The sequence below is a fragment of the Cygnus olor genome, assembly GCF_009769625.2.
Source record: "Cygnus olor isolate bCygOlo1 chromosome W unlocalized genomic scaffold, bCygOlo1.pri.v2 SUPER_W6, whole genome shotgun sequence".
NCBI lineage: Eukaryota > Metazoa > Chordata > Aves > Anseriformes > Anatidae > Cygnus > Cygnus olor.
Window position 1 is genome coordinate 177,350 of NW_024429077.1, and position 18,701 is coordinate 196,050.

Consider the following 18,701-nt stretch of genomic DNA (forward strand, 5'->3'; position numbering starts at 1 on the left):
AAAAGGAAATGGGAAAAAAAAAATAAGATCTAATAAGACGAAATAAAAATATAGTGTTGCAGCTTTCGACAGCAAATTGGCCTACCACAGGACAGTCTATGCTGCGGAGAGTCCAGTTAGAAGGGATGTGAGTCCAGCCCAGTGGCAATGAGTCAAGATGCATCATCTTTCTCAGAAGATGTGTGCAGATTACAAAGAAGTTGCGCTGTAAATGTTCTATTATTTCAGTGGTGTAGCAATCTCAGTTAAACTGATTTGTAGCTGTTTCATTTTAGATGGTTCAGTGCTATGTAAATACACAACTGAAAACCCAGAAGAAATGTCAAAAACAAAATACAAAGTAGTGGTTACAGCATATACAGGCGAAGGAGAGACTCCCATTGTTAACTTTATATACATAGATACACTGTTTAACTGTGAGTATTGGCAATGAGAAATTTTTCTCCTAGCAGACAAATGGGAGGATGTTAGAGGTTAGAATAACCTTCCTTTCTCAAGGGAAAACATTTACTTCTCAATGCACTTGAGAAAGGAGCTAACTGAGAAATGAAATATACAGCCCAACATGGCATTTTGATGCTTAAAGTAGCTATGTCTTAACTTTAGAATAAAAATACTTCTACAACCATATTTAAATCTCATATCCTTTTGGGAAGTAGCATAATACATGCAGATTTGCAGGACTAGTGAGTCCTGTTTGCTAGCTCATTGAAGAACTGTATTTAGATTTAACTAGTTTTCTAATATGGGAAAAACTACATACCTGTGTGCAAAAAGAGAATTTCTGTATGGACTCTTGATCTTCTAATGTTGATTCTTATTCTCATCAGTTTTTAAATCCATGTGGTGGTTTTACCCAGCTGGGCAGCTGAGCTCCACCACAAACACTCTCTCATTCCCCCTCCTCAAAAAAAAAAAAAAAAAAAAAAAAAAGAGAAAATACAATAAGAAGGGCTCAAGGTTTGAGATAAGGAGAAGGAGATCACTCAACAATTATTGTCACAGGCAAAACAGACTCAGCATAGTGAGATTATTATAATTTATTGCCTATTACCTACAGACTAGAGCAGTGAGAAACTAACAGCAAACTAAAGACACCTACCCCCCCCCATACACCCTCTTCTACCTCCTGACCCACCCCACTCCCCACCCCCCCCAAGTGGCGCAGGGGAACGGGGAATGGGGGTTGTGGTCAGTCCATAACACTTTGTCTACACCACTCCTTCACAGTCACTTTCTTCCCCTGCTCCAACATAGGGTCCCTCCCATGGGATACAGTCCTTCCCAGACTGATCCTGAATGGGATTCCCACAGACAGCAGTTCTTCAAGAACTGCTCAAGTACAGGTCCGTACTACAGGGTCCATCCAACAGGAGCAAACTGCTCCAACATGGGTTCCCCTATGGGCAGCAGCTCCTGCCAGATCACCTGCTCCTGCGTGGGCTGTTCTCCATGGACTACAACTCTGTCCCGGAGACTGTTCTGGCTGGGGCTCTCCATGGTCTGCAGCCTCCTTCAGGCCAGATCCACGTGCTCCACCGTGGGCTCCTCCACAGGCTGCAGTGTTGGAGATCTGCTCCACCGTGGTACACCATGGGCTGCAGGGGGACAACCTGCTCCACCATGGGCCTCTCCACAGGCCACAGGGGAACTTCTGCTCCTGTGCCTGGAGCACCTCCTCCCCCTCCTTCTTCACTGACCTTGGTGTCTGCATCGCTGTTTCTCTCAAAGGTGCTGTTGCACATATTTTTAAATATGCCCCCCCCCATGTAAACCCAATACAATCCATTGCCAAGCAAACACCTCCCTAAGCCAATAAAGGGTTGTTGTTTTGGTCCCTTGAAAACACCACTCAGCAGTCTCAGTTGTGAGACTTGTGATCCAAATTGGAGGTGTTGGAGGTGCCTAGTTTTGAAAAATTTCCCTGGGGTGAAGGGGGAGGAAAGGGTGAAGTGTTGGCTTGTGCAAGGACACTTCATGTTTAATGCTAACTAGCAAAAGTGTTTAAATCGTACCCTCACAGAGGCAGTTCTGCCTCTTGCATTTGTGTTGTAGCTCCCACGCTCCAGTCTTATCTTGTACTGGCTTAATTAATCCAGGAAAGATAAAAAGGAGAACGTAACATGTCTATTATTTCCTGCTATGGTTTGTGATAGGGACACACAAGCTGGCTGATACAAGGCAAGAAGGCAGTGGCCAGGGTAGAGGGGGAGAGAGCGCTTGTTCATTTTCAGGGCTTGCATGTAGTAACCTGAACTGTTTGTGAAAAACATAGCCTATAGCTGTGTTTTCCAACCAGAAGTAAAAATACTGAGATTTTTGTGTCAGCATAAATCCTAGGAGAGCAAAACACTGCTAGTGTCTATCTTGATATAGTCTATCTATACTGGAGGTACAGAGTTTATGTCAATGCTGTCTCACTGTAAAACTGCCATCTTTGGGTATCTGCGAGGAAACCTAAAACAAATAGTTAAAGTGAGATTACTACTGATTTAGCTTTTGGAAATTTACACTTATAATTAAGAAGCCAACATGAGGGCAAAATAACGGAATCTAATAATATTTCAATGTTGGTCATCAATATCCAAAGACATATAGTTCTATCCCAGCCAAAATATCTTTCAAACACAGACCACACAAATTCACTGCTGAGTTAGTGGCCTGTATCCCACATGAACTTGATAGTATTTTTTTATTCCAGAAACTCAGGCTGTATTGACTTTAAACAGGTGAGAAGTTGAAAAAATTTTCAAGTATTTTTCTTTCACAGTAAACATGCTGTACTGACTAGCCCTGCTAGTGATAGTTCCTTCATTAGTAGCAGCTCTATGCCTCTGGAAGATGAAGTGGTAAATTATAATGCATTTTCTTCTTGTAGCCAGAGAATGCAACTAGTGTGATTCACAAACCACAGCTAAAGCTTGTTGCTTCCAGCCTTTTGTAAGGGCTCGTTCATTTTTTCCTTTGACTGTCCAACTGTGTGGGTGTTGTATTTGGCTTGCAGCATTTCTGAGACACTCATAATTTCCAGCTGTTTCTGTACCCATCTATGTGTTGGATCTGCTGGTAGAATATGCTTTGATGAGAGAGCAAAAAAAAAATAAAATCATTTGTTTTGCTTTCTTATTTCCAGGGTGAAGGAGTGCTGCTGTCCTTTAATACCTCATCCTAACAAGAGAAAAGTGTTGTCATTCAAAGAGTCTAAGGTAAGATCACTGAAAAATCTAATATTTTTAAGTTTTCCATTCTTGATTAGTAAATATTTTCCTCTGTTGACTACATTTAAAAATGAGTGACACTCATTATTCATAAACGAATATAACTTAATATCATCATTTAGTGGAAAAAATCTCCTTTTGATATTCAGGTGATGCTTCAGCTGCTTTGCTGCAGCCTGTAAACTGTATCTGCCTACCCCTCCTGCTGCATGTGTCCCTCATGCCGTCACCTACTGTAAGGCACAGGAGTGTGATCCACTTGAAGGTCCTTGGGAGGATGCAGGGGGCTCTGCCAGGCACTGACACATCTGGTGGGGAAGAAAGGATTGGCAAAAGGCCTTCAGCTTCTCCTGTAGCCCCTTTGAACCAAGAGCTGCTACCTCAATGCCATGTGCAAAGGGGTTGCAAAACTAGGAACACATCTCTCACCCCAGTACATGTAGGGGGGCTACTGTTGGTTTTCACTGAACACCAGCGGCAGAAGTCTGTAAAACTTGCACTCTATGCTGCTGCTTTCCCATTACTGTTGTTTCACACTTAAAAACTACACAGCTAAAAACCCTAGCAAAGTCTTTAAAACTGAGGGACATAGAATCATCTAGGTCAGAAAAGACCTTCAAGAACAAGTCCAACCTTCAACCTGACCTACCAAGTCCTATCACTAAACTATGTTCCTTAGTGTCATGTCCACACGTCTCTTGAATACCTCCAGGGATGGGGACTCCACCACTTCCCTGGGCAGCCTCTTCCAATGACATTTCCTTCTGTATCAGAAATACTCTGATAAAATCCAGCTTCCATCAAACATTCTGTATATTTTCCAATAAATTCTGTTCATTTATATGAAAAAGCCAAACTCAGATTTATAAGGCACTTTTAGAAGTGCTTGAAATAACCACTCCTTTTCCTTTACTATGGATTTTTTTTCACTGAGTAGTTTTTTTCTTTGTTTGTTTGTTTTGTGCTTCCAATGCAGATTGGGTCTGAGAAAGTACTAAAAATAAGCAACTGCATTCCTGACACCCTAGCAGTGCATAAGGCCAAAGCCCAGAAATTACATTCACGGAGTCTGACATCTTCATCAGAACATATGATTGATGTTCACAATTATTCCTGGGTTTACCTTAATGAAAATGAAGAGAGAGACTTTACATCCACACTGTCCTGGTTTCAGCTAGGATAGAGGTAATTTTCCTCCTAGTAGCTGGTATGGTGCTATGTTTTGGATTAGGATGAGAATAATGTTGATAACACCATGATGTTTTAATTGTTGCAGAGCAGTGCTTACACCAAGCCAAGGACTTTTCAGCTTCTCACTCTGTCCTGCCAGCGGGCAGGCTGGGGGTGCAGCAGGAGCTGGGAGGGGACAGACCCAGGACAGCTGACCCAAACTGGCCAAAGGGGTATTCCATACCATCTGACTTCATGCTGAACAATTAATATGGGGGGGCTGGCCAGGGTGAGGGGACCGGCTGCTTGGGGATAGGCTGGGCATTGGTCAGCGGGTGGTGAGCAATTGCATTGTGCATCACTTGTTTTGTACACTTTATTATTAGTAATACCATTATCATTATTATTTTCCTTTCTTTTCTGTCCTAATAAACTGTCTCTATCTCAACCCACAGGCTTTCATTTCTTTCTAACTCTCCTCCATCCCAGAGAGGGAGGGGGGAGGGTGAGCGAACAGCTGTGTGGTGCTTAGCTGCTGGCTGGGTTAAACCACAACACACAGCTACACCTCAGACTCATACTTGGCTTGAAAATTTTGCTTATTCTTCTCATCTTGCAGTTGACTCTGACCCCTATCAAATACCAGAGACACTCAAAACCAGCAAGCCAGAACTGTCAGCAGTGCTGTACCAGCCACAGTACTACCTCAGAATTTTGAATGAAGATGCTGCCTCATCACCCAGAGAAGCAGCTGTCAGGAAGACCAATTTGAGATATATTTCACAAACAGAAATGCACTGCAGTAGGAGGAGGCATTGATGTACCCTCTTTGATCGAGTCTGTCCAATGTTTGGGTTACAAAAATACAAATAAAGTTCTGAAAACATGACAATTTTGCTTTTTGACAAAGGCTTTCACAGGCCCAAATGCCCTACTTCTATTAACTGTGCAAAGCTGTTGGTTTAGGGCTAGTTCAATAATACTGAGTTTTGCACTGGAATTATGCGTGCTATAGTTTGATTGGCATTATGTAAGATTTGCAAGCCGATGGTTTGTGGCCTGTAATATGCAGAGGGAATATTTTTTTTTCAACAGGACAGCTGTTTTCAGAGGTGTTACCAAGGCACTCTCTTTTTTGTGCACAAAACCTTTTTTGGCATGAACCTTTGCACGCACTTAGCAAACTTCAGACAACTAGGTAAGTAGACACTGTAGTCAGATGCGTAGATATATTAATCCCCTTTGTGAAGAACATTGTATTCAGGTTCTGTATCAGCTAGATCTTCCAATGATACATTTGTGTGTAAAAAAAAAAGTCTTCCTCCAGCTAGTGATGAAAGGTGTACTAGCTGCAATTTCAAAGCTCACCAAGGCATTCCATTTGATACTTAGACTTTTTATTTTGCAGCCTTTGCAGAACCATGAATTGAGCACCGTAGATTTGTTATGACACCCAAAAGCCATACAGTAGGCTGAAGTGAACTTGGTCTTCCATTTTGATTTTTAAAAATTGTACATTTGTAATGAAGACAAATAGATATCATCATATCTGAAAGACCATCATTTCAAAAAGGCCTATTTATAAAAGGCTTGAAAAGTATCCTAAATCAAGAGTTACATGTCTAAGACATTCTGATACAGAACTCAGCCAAAAAGTCAGATTATCCCATGAACCACATTTTAAATTTCAACATAGTGCAGGTTCTTCTTCCTGCCAGAGGGGGTGGCTCTAACAAGGCATGATTTCCTACTTCTGAGCTGCTGTTGCTGGGGCTTGGTTGCAGTAGTTTAGTGCAGGGAGAAAGTGGAAGGGATGGTATGGGTGTCGATGATGCAGCCAGTGCTGCCTTCTTGATGGTGGGGTGAGACACGTTGGCCTGTAAAGAGTCCCCATCTCAGCTCTGGCAGAGGTGTCTCCCCTTGTTTTTTTTTCCTGGGGAGATCTTGCACTGAAGACGTTTTATAATCTGGAAGCAAGGAAACAGTTTACCAGGTAGGGGTCTGCTTAGCTACAAAGAGATGTTAGCTCCTCTTTAACTATAAAACTTTCTGCTTGCTGGTCCTAATGGCTATTGTTTCGTGAAACTGGCTGTGCTTAAAAATACAGGAACAGAGTATTGCAAGAAGAAAAAGGCCTTTGTGCAAGTTAAAGTATACAGTCAGGGCACTAGAACTAAAGATTAGAAAAAATATTTCTGGCATGGGAGGTGGGGTGGAGAGGCATGTATTTTTTTATTATTATTTAAAAACAATTACATTAATAATGGTTGAATGAGTTCAAAACTGTTTATTTCTTGTTTCATTTTTTGTTTATAATTCAACTTTCACATCTGTTGTTGAAATGCTAACACTTAAGTTCAAACATCACATAATGGAAAATGACATTCTCAGCATTGGTACTCTACATTTTTAAAATAAAAGTGGTATACAAACTATTAAGGAGTTTGCTTCTATTTTTACAAGACATCTTACAAAGCATTAATGCAAAATATACTTTTGACAAAAAATGTTTATTTGGACAGATTCAGGTTGTTCTAGTTACTTAGTAATTTACAAATATAAATAAATTTCCAACCCATTTCTAGTGCTGAGAGGCACATATGAGACCAGAACAACTATAAGAAGTTTAAGTACATTTCATTAACAATGCATCCCTTTGATAAGATTATGCTTTGGGAGGTTTTTAATGCCCATAGACATGAACTGTACATGCTATATATAAAAAAGCAAAAAAAAAAAATCAAGGTAGGCAATACCATTTTGGGACAAGCCTCTGTATAAATTATACACAGCTCAATGCAGTATTTTTATGGAAAATATATAAATACTTTTGTTTCTATGATACAGGTATACAATATAAATCAGATTTCAATGTCTGTTCAGTGACCTACAAACACTAGAACCTCCAAATATGTAGCACTATTACTAAACAAAAAAAGACAACTTAGAACAGGAAGAATAAGTCTTGAGATTTTCCTTGATCCCTTCCCTCTTCAGAATGATTAATTTACATCATCTCTTGTAATGCAGTTTGAGGGATGTTGACAGCCCAGTTTTGGAACAATTTTTCAAGTAAATCTATGAAATATCTGCCTTCAGCCCCTAAGACATTGCATCTTGTGTTGAAAACCTATTCCGTAGCAAAATGGCATGTTACACTTTTAGGCATGAATTACATTTCTCAAATTAAATAGCTAATTTTATAAAGTAATTCAAGCAAAATGTGCAATTTTTGCATACTGTGACACTGCTATCCATGTTCCAAAAATTGTCCAAAGAAAATCCACATTCTTCACTGAACATACAAATCTGTTTGAAAATAACTATCTAGGGAACCAGAATTGAGTTAAACAAACAAACAAAAAACCAACAAGGAAAATAGGGGCTTCTAGCAACATGCAAAGATGGTTTCTAGCATGTTCCCAAATATCTTTTACAGTTTGCTGATTTTACTCTCACCTAATATATATCTTTATTAAGCACATGATAGTAGAAGTGTAATAATAATAATAATAATTAAAAAAAAAAAAAGTTAGAGGACCTGCTTTCAACAGGCTCCACAGAGAAGCACCAAGCGACAGAACTTCTGTACAGCCCTGCCGGAGGTGAGCAGAAAGCTTGGAAGTACTCCAAAGCCTGGCAAGAATTCCTCCACTGAGACTCCTCTGCTTGAGCTCACACTCACTCCAAAGGTAACACAAGTGTCCTGAAGTCCAAAAATCCAAATACCAAGACCAGAACATAGACTAAGAAGCAGCAACAACTCTTTCATCTCTGAAAAGTGGAGAGAAACAGCACCTCCAAGGAAAAAAAATCAGAACCCTTTAGTTAGATCTTTGCCCTTTAGAAAGGGCTTGCCCTTTCCACTGACTGTAAAAGGAGACCAAGAAAGTGAGCCAGATAATTTGGTGGCTAAATTCCACTGGTTTCATGGCCAGGCTCTCCTTCCCACAAGGGCTTTCACCTCAGACATGAATATTTTCTATGTTATCATGTTTAATCAATCAGGAGTTTTCTTTGCCACAGCAAACTAAATTTGTATATAGTGTCCAATGAGTCCTATCTGCTTTACCATTTGTTCGACTGTATGACAAACCACTAGGGTTAGAAAAAATATGAAGTGGGTGGTCTGTCAACTTCCCTTCCTACCCTTTCTAGGAAAAGTGGAAGGATCCTTTATTAAGTTTAATATATCCACTTTTTTTACTTACCAAAGTTTTCTTTTGAAGTTTTATCATGAAGCAAATAAAGCCCCAAAATAAGAAGTTTAAAAGGGATATTTTAGAAAAGAAATTGATAGAATTAGAAATTCACAGTTTATAACTAGGCCAATATCAAATTCCTTCAATAACAGTATCCCCTCATTTGCCAATTAAAATGAAACATTATGACCTTAATGTAAATTAATTCTAGAAATGTGTTATGTACAGTACAGACTTTACATTCTTTAGGCGTACTTATTGAACTCTGACACTAATATACTTTTAGAAAAAAATCGTATTTTAACTGAATTTGCTATAATAATTTGCACATCAAGTTTCAGTTGTCATGGATTCCCACACAAGCTAGTATTTTAGAAAACGTAAGATGGAGAATCTTTCAAAAGTATATTGACATTGCTTTTGCTTGCCTTTTTATACTGAGGCCTTCCTATTACATTTTCTACTTTAAGTGCTATGTATTAAAGTGGTAACAAATGAACAAGGGTGTTTTATTTAAATACAGGTGATAAAAACTTGTTTATTTTGCTTTAACTGCAGAAAAATAACATGGAGTTGTTTGATGTAACCCTATCTAGTTATTAAAACAAGTCTCTTATACTATAGCCTAACTGAGGTAGTATTTGAAACTACTATGTAAGATATGCCAGCCCCATTTTTGAGAAAACTACGTTATTTCCTTTGGAGCTTATACCACTATTTGGTCTACTGTGATTGACATTTTGGTTTTACAGAAGCATTTATTTCTTATGACCAGAGAAGTCCAATAGTTACTGGTGTGGTACGTTTTCAGAACATTTCAACATGTCTTGACACATAGATATATTATTTGTGTCACTGACCAGTTTCTTTTTGCTCCTTCTTTCAGTGGGAACTCATGAAAAGACAATCACTTATCTTGACTTAAGTATTACTCTGACAATTATAAAAAATGGTAAAAGTGAATGGATAAAAAACCATTCTACTTAGTACAGTCCAGCTGAATTGTTCACCTATATCAAAATCAAAGAGTAACCCCTTCTATTACAGGCATTCTAACAAAGGTGGCCATGCTACTGTATATATAAATTCGCATATATTTATATTACCTTTGTATAAAGGCTTCTGAATCTTCAGATACATGATAAAAGTGATGAGGACCCTTACTTTTTTCCATTAAGCTTGTACTCAGTACTTAAGAAACCTCACTAGTAATGTGATAGAGGCAACCATTTTACTTATTAACAATCACTGTATCATGTAACTTTTGCAACAAGTCTCAAATACCAATATAAAATTATAAGTTCTGCTTCAAAATTTGGTAATTAAGGCTTTTCACTACAATTATTAGTACTATCTCATGCTTGAGCACTCATCCACTGAAAATTCAATCAAACCTTTGTTTTTATAAAAGGCTGTTTCCATGGAACTTTGAAAATTGCTCATATCTTCTCACAAAAGCAGTAATGATTAAATGTCTTCGAGTTTATTTTATACAACATTAATTTATCTGATACAAAACATGCTTGTTAAAGGTTTTTAGTTAAGAATAAGACCAACATTCATACTATATGGGCATGTGCATAGAAACTGCAAACATGCATATCATTCAGGGAAAACAATTTGATTTCAGCATTTTAAGTATAAATTACTTGTTATTTTAAAATCAAACTCTAGTAAAAATCCTTAACTGGTTCAGATAAGATATGTATATGTAAATGTAATGAAATTGATGAGTCTGCTAATAAAATGACTTACAACTACAGTAATATTAAAATAACTAAGGAAACCTCAGATTCACAGAGGCTTGTTTTTTTGTCTGAAGTTACAAGCCCCCCCCCCCCCCCAAGTAGTGTTATAAACAGTACAAAAAACAACAGAGAAGGGCTAACATTAATCCCCTGGTGTCCCCGATCACAGTACAGCTTCCATTTGCTGGCAACTGAATGCACCCTCATCTCACCGGCTCCTGGTATCCAGGAGTTAAAAGCAAAAAAAGCAAGGCATCATTCTGCTTCTCTGGAACAGAATTAGAAGTCAATCATAAAAAATTTCTCCACCTGTTGTCCTTTTATTTTTATTATTACTTTTTTTAATTTATGGTAAAAAAAAAAAAAAACTTGTAGAGGTGTTCAGTGCTTGGCTCTTGCATATATTGGTAATTACTTTTATTAAAACTATGGTAATGTTTAATAACTCCCCAAAGGGCTCAAAAGACTGGGGCGGTAATTGGTTGAGGAAGAAAAAGTTTTCAGTTCACTCTTCAGGTACCAGTAGCTTCTGGAATGGTCTCCAAACTTTATTATCCAGTCAATCGGAAGTTGTCTGAGGATTTCAGAAAGTCTTTATGTAAATGCACTGTGTGAGACAGAGGTCAGGATTCAGCTGATGTATCAATTACTGATTGTGTTGTTGGTGTTGCTAAAATAGCCTCTGCTTCTTCATGCATCTAAAAGAAAAAGACAGATGAAGCATTAATGTCCTTAGAGATATTAGGAGAATGACATCATAAAATGGTTCTTTAATACATGCCTGAAAGCATTTATTATTCAGAACATAAAACCTGCACCCAGCTGGCACATTTTGGTGCATTCAAAGCATCTGATCCCTCCACTTACTTGTAAGAACTGCACATCTTGAAATAGCTCCTGAATGAACCTTCGAGATGGAAGTCGAAATGTACAATGTGCTAACAAGTAGGACACCTCAGAGTAAAGGCATATGTCATCAAATGCTTGGGGATACTTCTCCTTAATTCTGATCAACAGGAAAAACAGAATTTTAAAACTCCTGAACAGATTTCCATCATATTTTTAAAAAAAAAGTTCAGTTAAGTTTTGATCGTCATCTTTAAAAAAGTATAACTTTGCCTTCAGTAATAGGCATTATAAATTCTGGATGTAATGAACTAAGAAAATCAGAACAGATAGCATTATTTTGTAACAAAATGGAAGAAATCTGTATTAATGAAATGAAACAGAATATATACTTTGAAAGTTATATTGAATATCTGAGATCACCTAGTCTTAAAATAGATGTTGAAAAAGAACAGTGTATCAAAGAAGAGGCATCCACATATACAGCCATACTAAAAAATAAATATGGAAAAGATAACTTAATACCTGTTAGCATTTTATAAATAAAATGAGTATTACTGAATTTTCTTTTAGAAGTTGTATGACAGTTTTCAACATCATTATAATAAAAATGGTAGGTTTCTGGACTAATGTTTAGTCCCTAGATTTATATTCCTATATTTTTAACATGAGTTTTGTCTATAAATTAATGCCAGTAGTTGTACACTTGCTTAAAGCAGATTTGTGTTTCTCAAGAAGTTACTTTCAGATTGTTATTCTGGTTATCTGACATATCTTATTTGGCACAAATAAACATAAAAGAATTTTAATTTCTTTTTTAAAGATGCAGGACATACCAAGTATGCAATGAAACATCATTACAGTTAAACTATTGATTGGGAAAAAAATGGAGAAGAGTAAGACATTAATGATAGAGCAAACAATATTAGAAGGAAAATTCTTTGTTTAGCTTTTACATTGTGTTCAACTACCCCCAGTAATCCAAAATAATATCTGCTTGACAGTATTTTGAGAAGTCAGAAATAAGGTGAACCACTATCTCAGAGTACTTAGAGAATACATATAACTAAATGTTGCTAAAACATCAGAAACACATTTAACTTACGTCAGGAGTCCAGTTTCATGGCCCTTAGTTCCTACTGAACTACTCAAATTGATTACTAAACGTAAGACTTCTTTCCGCAGAAGTATTCTGCACACTGGTATATCATCTGGGATTGATTTTACTCCTGGAAAAACAAATTCAACAGTATGAAGTTTAAGCAGGAAGTCTTTGATTGTGCTAATCTTATGCCACATGAGTCTGTTTTGGTATTTTATACATACACACATGTACACACATGGATTTACATATATATTATGCAACGCCTTTGATATGGTCCCTCACCACATTCTTCTCTCTAAATTGGAGAGGTATGGATTTGAAGGATGGACTGTTAGGTGGATAAAGAATTGGTTGGCTGGTTGCAGCCAAAGGGTTGTGGTCAGCAGTTCTATGTCTGGGTGGAGGCCGGTCACAAGCGGTGTCCCTCAGGGGTCGGTCTTAAGATCGGTGCTCTTCAACATCTTTATCAATGACATAGACAGAATTGAGTGCACCCTCAGCAAGTTTGCAGATGACACCAAGCTGAGCGGTGCAGTCAATACAATAGAGGGAAGGGATGCCATCCAGAGGGACCTTGACAGGGTGAGAAGTGGGCCCATGACAACCTAATGAGGTTCAACAAGGCCAAGTGCAAGTAGGAGGCTGGAAGTACACTTTAACCCAGCAACTGGGCACCATTCCATGACCATCTACACTGGTCAAGGGCCCTCATACTACCTGACCCTCAAGGAAGAATGGTGGGCACTTTGAGAGCAAAGGCTGAAGCTCTGGCTGGGGGAAGGGGTCATCATCTTACCCCAGTGGCAGCCAATGCCTCCACTCAGATGGAGCTGCTGCAAAGGTTTCCCCATCCCACTAGGCAGTAGGAGGGGACCTAGGACATGGCGGGGAATGGAAGCATGTTTCTGCTCAGGTGGTAGGCAAGCCCCCTCCCTGCCTACCTCACCTTCCCGGGTACATTGGGGGTCCTGCTGGACAAGAAGCTGTACATGAGCCAGCAGTGTGTGCTTGCAGCCCGGAAGGCCAACTATGTCCTGGGCAGCATTAAAAAAGGGGTGGCCAGCAGGGAGAGGGAGGTGATTGTCCCCCTCTACTCTGCTCTTGTGACACCCCACCTGGAATACTGCGTGCAGGCCTGGGGCCCCCAGCACAAGAAGGATGTGGAGCTCTTGGAACGGGTCCAGAAGGGGGCCACTAAGATGATCAGAGGGCTGGAGCAGCTCTCCTATGAAGAAAGGTTGAGGGAACTGGGCTTGTTTAGCTTGGAGAAGAGAAGGCTCCGGGGAGACCTCGTTGCGGCCTTCCAGTACTTGAAGGGACCATATAAACAGAAGGGGGAATGCCTGTTTACATGTGTTGGTAGTGATAGGACAAGGGGGAATGGTTTTAAACTAAGACAGGGGAGATTTAGGTTGGAAATTAGGAGAAAGTTTTTCACTCAGAGGGTGGTGAGGCACTGGAACAGGTTGCCCAAAGAGGTTGTGGATGCCCCATCCTGGGAGGCATTCAAGGCCAGGCTGGATGCGGCTCTGGGCAGCCTGCTCTAGTGGTTGGCAACCCTGCCCAGAGCAGGGGGGTTGAAACTAGATGATCTTTAAGGTCTTTTTCAACCCAGGCCATTCTATGATTCTATGATATTCTGAACTACCAATAAATATTCCCATTAAAAATTGAAAAATATTATTTTAATGAATTTTAACATGGATTTTAAAAAAAGAGATAAACTAGCATTTCATAAATTCTGTAAGACGTTTGGTAAAACTGAAGACTAAACACTGAGATTCAGTTACAGCACTGTCTTTATCACTAAAGCACATTGCTGGGTGAGATATTACCTTCTCTGTTTGCATCAGATGCTAGAAGTTAGCAACCAGCTACTCCATAAGAAATTATGGTAATTGAAAATAGAAAACAAGTCTAAAAATAAAATGTCTTTCTTCACAGAAATCCAGTACTTTTTTTTTAAAGGATTTTTTTTAACCTAACAACACTATAGAAAAAAAAAAACAAAAATCAATTTGATTGCAATGCAAGATAAAGAGCTGTTTACCTGCAAAATGTGGTACAGCAAAAGCAGAATAAATACAGAAAAAAATACTTAAGATTTATAGCACCTAACACTATAAGGCTTTCAAACTTACCTAGTACAATCTCTGTACTCTTGGTACTGCTAACTGAACCTTGGGATAATGCGTCAGTACAGCCAGAAATTCCAGAAAATTTGAACGAATGCACATCTAAGTGATTGTGTATGGTCTGACCACACCAGTCAGTACATGGAATGTCTGAAAAATCTGACAGAAACAAGATGTTGCATCTTTGTTATTCACAATTTTCCTCACCTGAAATGCTCTTCTTATCTTTTAAAGATGTTAAGTATGCGATTCCTGGTATTGGGTTTATGTGACAAGGGTTTGGGCAAGGGGGGCTGCAGGGGCGGCCTCTGTGAGAAGAACCCAGAGGCTGTCCTATGTTAGATAAAGGCCAGTTTCAGCCAGCTCCAAAGGCACCCGCCATTGGCCAGAGCTAAGCCAGTAAGTGACACTGGCTGTGCCTCTGTGACAGCATATTTGACAGCATATTTAAGAAATTCAAAAAAACCCTGCTGTGCAACAGCAGCTGGGGGAGGGAGAAGTGAGAAACAGCCATGCAGACACCAAGGTCAGTGAAGAAGGAGGGGGAGGAGGTGCTCCAGGCACAGGAGCAGAAGTTCCCCTGCAGCCTGTGGAGAGGCCCATGGTGGAGCAGGTTGTCCCCCTGCAGCCCATGGTGTATCACGGTGGAGCAGATCTCCACACTGCAGCCCGTGGAGGAGCCCACGATGGACCAGGTGGATCTGACCTGAAGGAGGCTGCAGCCTATGGAGAGCCCCAGCCAGAACAGTCTCCGGGACAGAGTTGTAGTCCATGGAGAACAGCCCACGCAGGAGCAGGTGATCTGGCAGGAGCTGCTGCCCATAGGGGAACCCATGTTGGAGCAGTTTGCTCCTGACAGATGGACCCTGTGGTACGGACCCATATTGAAGCAGTTCTTGAAGAACTGCTGTCTGCGGGAATCCCATTCAGGATCAGTTCAGGAAGGACGGCATCCTGTGGGAGGGACCCCATGTTGAAACAGAGGAAGAGAGTGACTGTGAAGGAGCGGTGGAGATGAAGTGCTATAGACTGACCACAACCCCCATTCCCCGTTCCCCTGCACCATTCGGGGGAAGGAGGAGGTAGAAGAGGGTGGATGGAGGGGGGGGGGGAGGAAGGTGTCTTTAGTTTGCTTTAATTTCTCACTGCTTTAGTCTGTAAGTAATAGGCAATAAATTATATTAATCTCCTTATGTTGAGTCTGTTTTGCCTGTGACAATAATTGTTGAGTGACCTCCCTGTCTTTATCTCAGTCCTTGAGCCCTTTCCATTGTATTTTCTCCCCCCTTTTCCTTTGAGGAGTGAAAGTGAGAAAGTGGTTATGGTGATGTTCAGCTGCCCAGCAGGGTAAAACCACCACATACCCTGATGCGCTAAGTATGGTAACTGTTAGCATATAAAAGAGCTGGAAACCAGATGTTGGATTTTGGAGAAATTATACTCAAAATATTTAAAAATCACTTTTTAAAAAACCTTAAAATATTTGAGTTAAAATAATCAACTCTTAAGCACTTGTTATATCCATGCTCTTTTTTATATAACATAAAGATGGCTTTTGTATTGCACAAGTTCTCTAGTTCATACAATTAACACAGGTCTTGTAGAATGGGCTTTGACTTCATCAACAGAAAGGTGTGACAAGTAAGGATTCTTTTGGTAAGTTTCACTATATATCAAAAATGTAAAAGGCTATGGAAAGAGAGAAATATAAAACCCAAGCTTTTAACTGTTGTGCATTTAATGGAACCACTGAAAAAAATAGGTTTAAAGTATCTTCTGAAGATCATCTAGCTTAACTCCTTTCTCAAAGAAGGGCTCACTTCAAAATTAAATCATGTTACATTGTGAAAAGTTTTTCCCCTTATGTTCAACTAGAATTTCCATTACTATAGCATGTGTCCATAGCCTCCTGTCCTTTGGCTTTGTGCCTCTTCCAAGAGCGTGTCTCTGCCTCTCCTGTAATCCCTGCTTACGGTATTTGAGAACTACAATTGGGATCTTATTTGCCATCTCTTCTTGATATTGAATTCAAGCTCAACACATTTTGTACATCAACCCCCTTGACAACAGTAGTCTTTATACGTTACTACCTGAATGCATATCATTGTTGTAAAATGATGAGGATTCCAACTAAGCAGAAATTTGGAATTTCCATTACCAGGCTACCTTTTTATTACATACATACATTGTAAAAAGGCATGCAACTGCGAGGTCTGCAGAGGAGATTAGGAAGAAAATAATTCTGAATCTGATCCGAATCTCAAAATATGAAGAAAACTAAATCTCAGAAATTACAGCTCAACTTCAGACTCCTCAATCAGATTTCATAGAATCATAGAATATCCCGAGTTGGAAGGGACCCATAAGGATCATTGAGTCCAACTCCTGGCTCCACAAAGGTCTACCCAAAAATTCAGACCATATGACTAAGTGCACAGTCCAAACACTTTTTAAACTCCAACAGGCTTGGTGTAGTGACTACTTCCCTGGGGAGCCTGTTCCAGTGCGCGACCACCCTCTCAGTGAAGAACCTCTTCCTGATATCCAGCCTGAACCTCTCCTGTCGCAGCTTGACTCCATTCCCTCGGGTCCTATTGCTCATCACCAGAGAGAATAGATTGACGCCTTCCCCTCCGCTCCTCCTCTTGAGGAAGCTGTAGACCGTGATGAGGTCTCCCCTCAGCCTCCTCTTTTCCAGGCTGAACAGGCCAAGTGACCTCAGCCGCTCCTCGTATGTCTTCCCCTCTAGGCCCTTCGCCATCTTTGTAGCCCTTCTCTGGACACTCTCCAATAGTTTCACGTCCTTTTTGTACTGTGGTGCCCAGAACTGCACACAGTACTCGAGGTGAGGTCGCACCAGTGCAGAGTAGAGCGGGACAATCACTTCCCTTGACTGACTTCATTTCCTTCATTTTGTTTTATCATAGAATGGCTCGGGTTGGAAGGGACCTTAAAGACCATCTAGTTCCAACCCCCCTGCCATAGGCAGGGATGCCACCCACTAGATCAGGTTGCCCAGGGCCTTGTCCAACCTGATCTTGAACACCTCCAGGGATGGAGCATCCACTACTTCCCTGGGCAACCTGTTCCAGTGCCTCACCACCCTCTGAGTGAAGAATTTCCTCCATATATCTAATCTAACTCTCCCCTCTTTTAGTTTAAAACCATTCCCCCTTGGTCCTGTCATTATCTGACTGAGCAAAATGTTGCTCTCCATCTTTTTTACAAGCCCCCTTTAACTACTGAAAAGCTATGATGAGGCCACCCTGGAGACTTCTCTTCTGTAGGCTGAACAGCCCCAGCTCTCTCAGCCTTTCTTTGTAGGAGAGGTGCTCCAGCCCCTTGATCATCTTTGTGGACTTCCTCTGGACCCGTTCCAACAGATCAACAGCCTTCTTGTGCTGAAACAGCCTTCTTGTGCTTTATGGTAGAAACTTGTTTGGAAGTTAGACTTTTAATTGGTTTGACAGGAAGCCTAATTTCTCAGAACATTGATTTGTAAGTAAGGTTTCAAATTTTGTATTTTGATAAGCTTTTAGAAATATTTTAAAAACATGCAGGCATATTGTCAGACTAAGATCAATAAAAATAGAAAAGATGGAAATGACCATAGAAATACCATTGGTTGCATAATAAGCTTATTAATGAGAATTAATTTCAAGATCAATATTAAGAAAAAAAACACTACAGACTGATCAATTTTAGAGATGAATAAAATTCAGCATTCTCATTCAGTCTTTATCACACTTACCCACATGGAACACTAACCTGTACAACTACATGAAGAGTTCACTTTGTTGTTAGGCTGATAACCCAGAATTTGAATGCAGACACAATAAAGGCAGTTCTCATCTGTGTGCTCCTGTAGCCCATTATCCTCTGTATTTTCTAAAAACTGAGAGGTATCTGAATGGCTGGTATTCATTATTTCTGTGAGACTGATCTGCTGTTGGAGCATCTGAAAAGGACTTGTGACATCACTTGTACCTGATTGAATACCTGTAGACAAGCAATCAGATACCAGAAAAAAACAAAACCACGCAACCAATGATTAAAACAACATTCTAATTAAATTTCCTCTTTTACAGCTGGAGGGGGTGGGAAGATCTAGAAATGTCTAGTAACTTTGTTTTTAAGCATTTTCGAAGGCTTAAAATCCAAAGATCTGTTAGCATTCCAGAAATAAACATCACATTTCAGTCCCAGCTTATCACAGAATCACAGAATGGCCGAGGTTGGAAGGGACTTCTGCAGATCATCTAGTCCAACCCCCTTGC

At 39.9% G+C, this 18,701-nt stretch overlaps 1 protein-coding gene across 2 annotated transcripts in view; it reads right to left on the minus strand.

The window, feature by feature from the left end:
* Positions 1–10,453: 10,453 nt before the first annotated feature.
* LOC121062990 (rapamycin-insensitive companion of mTOR-like) overlaps positions 10,454–18,701 on the minus strand; it is a 102,872-nt gene continuing 94,624 nt past the window's right edge. Inside the window, exons 30-34 of one of the 2 annotated variants that reach the window (XM_040543304.1) lie at positions 18,193–18,423; positions 14,431–14,583; positions 12,290–12,413; positions 11,206–11,344; positions 10,454–11,036 (exon numbers count right to left, since the gene is read on the minus strand). In XM_040543304.1, coding sequence (XP_040399238.1) covers positions 10,962–11,036; positions 11,206–11,344; positions 12,290–12,413; positions 14,431–14,583; positions 18,193–18,423 — 722 coding nt within the window. In that variant the 3' untranslated portion in view covers positions 10,454–10,961. The remainder of the gene's footprint in view (positions 11,037–11,205; positions 11,345–12,289; positions 12,414–14,430; positions 14,584–18,192; positions 18,424–18,701) is intronic. The other variant, XM_040543305.1, reaches the window with a different exon arrangement.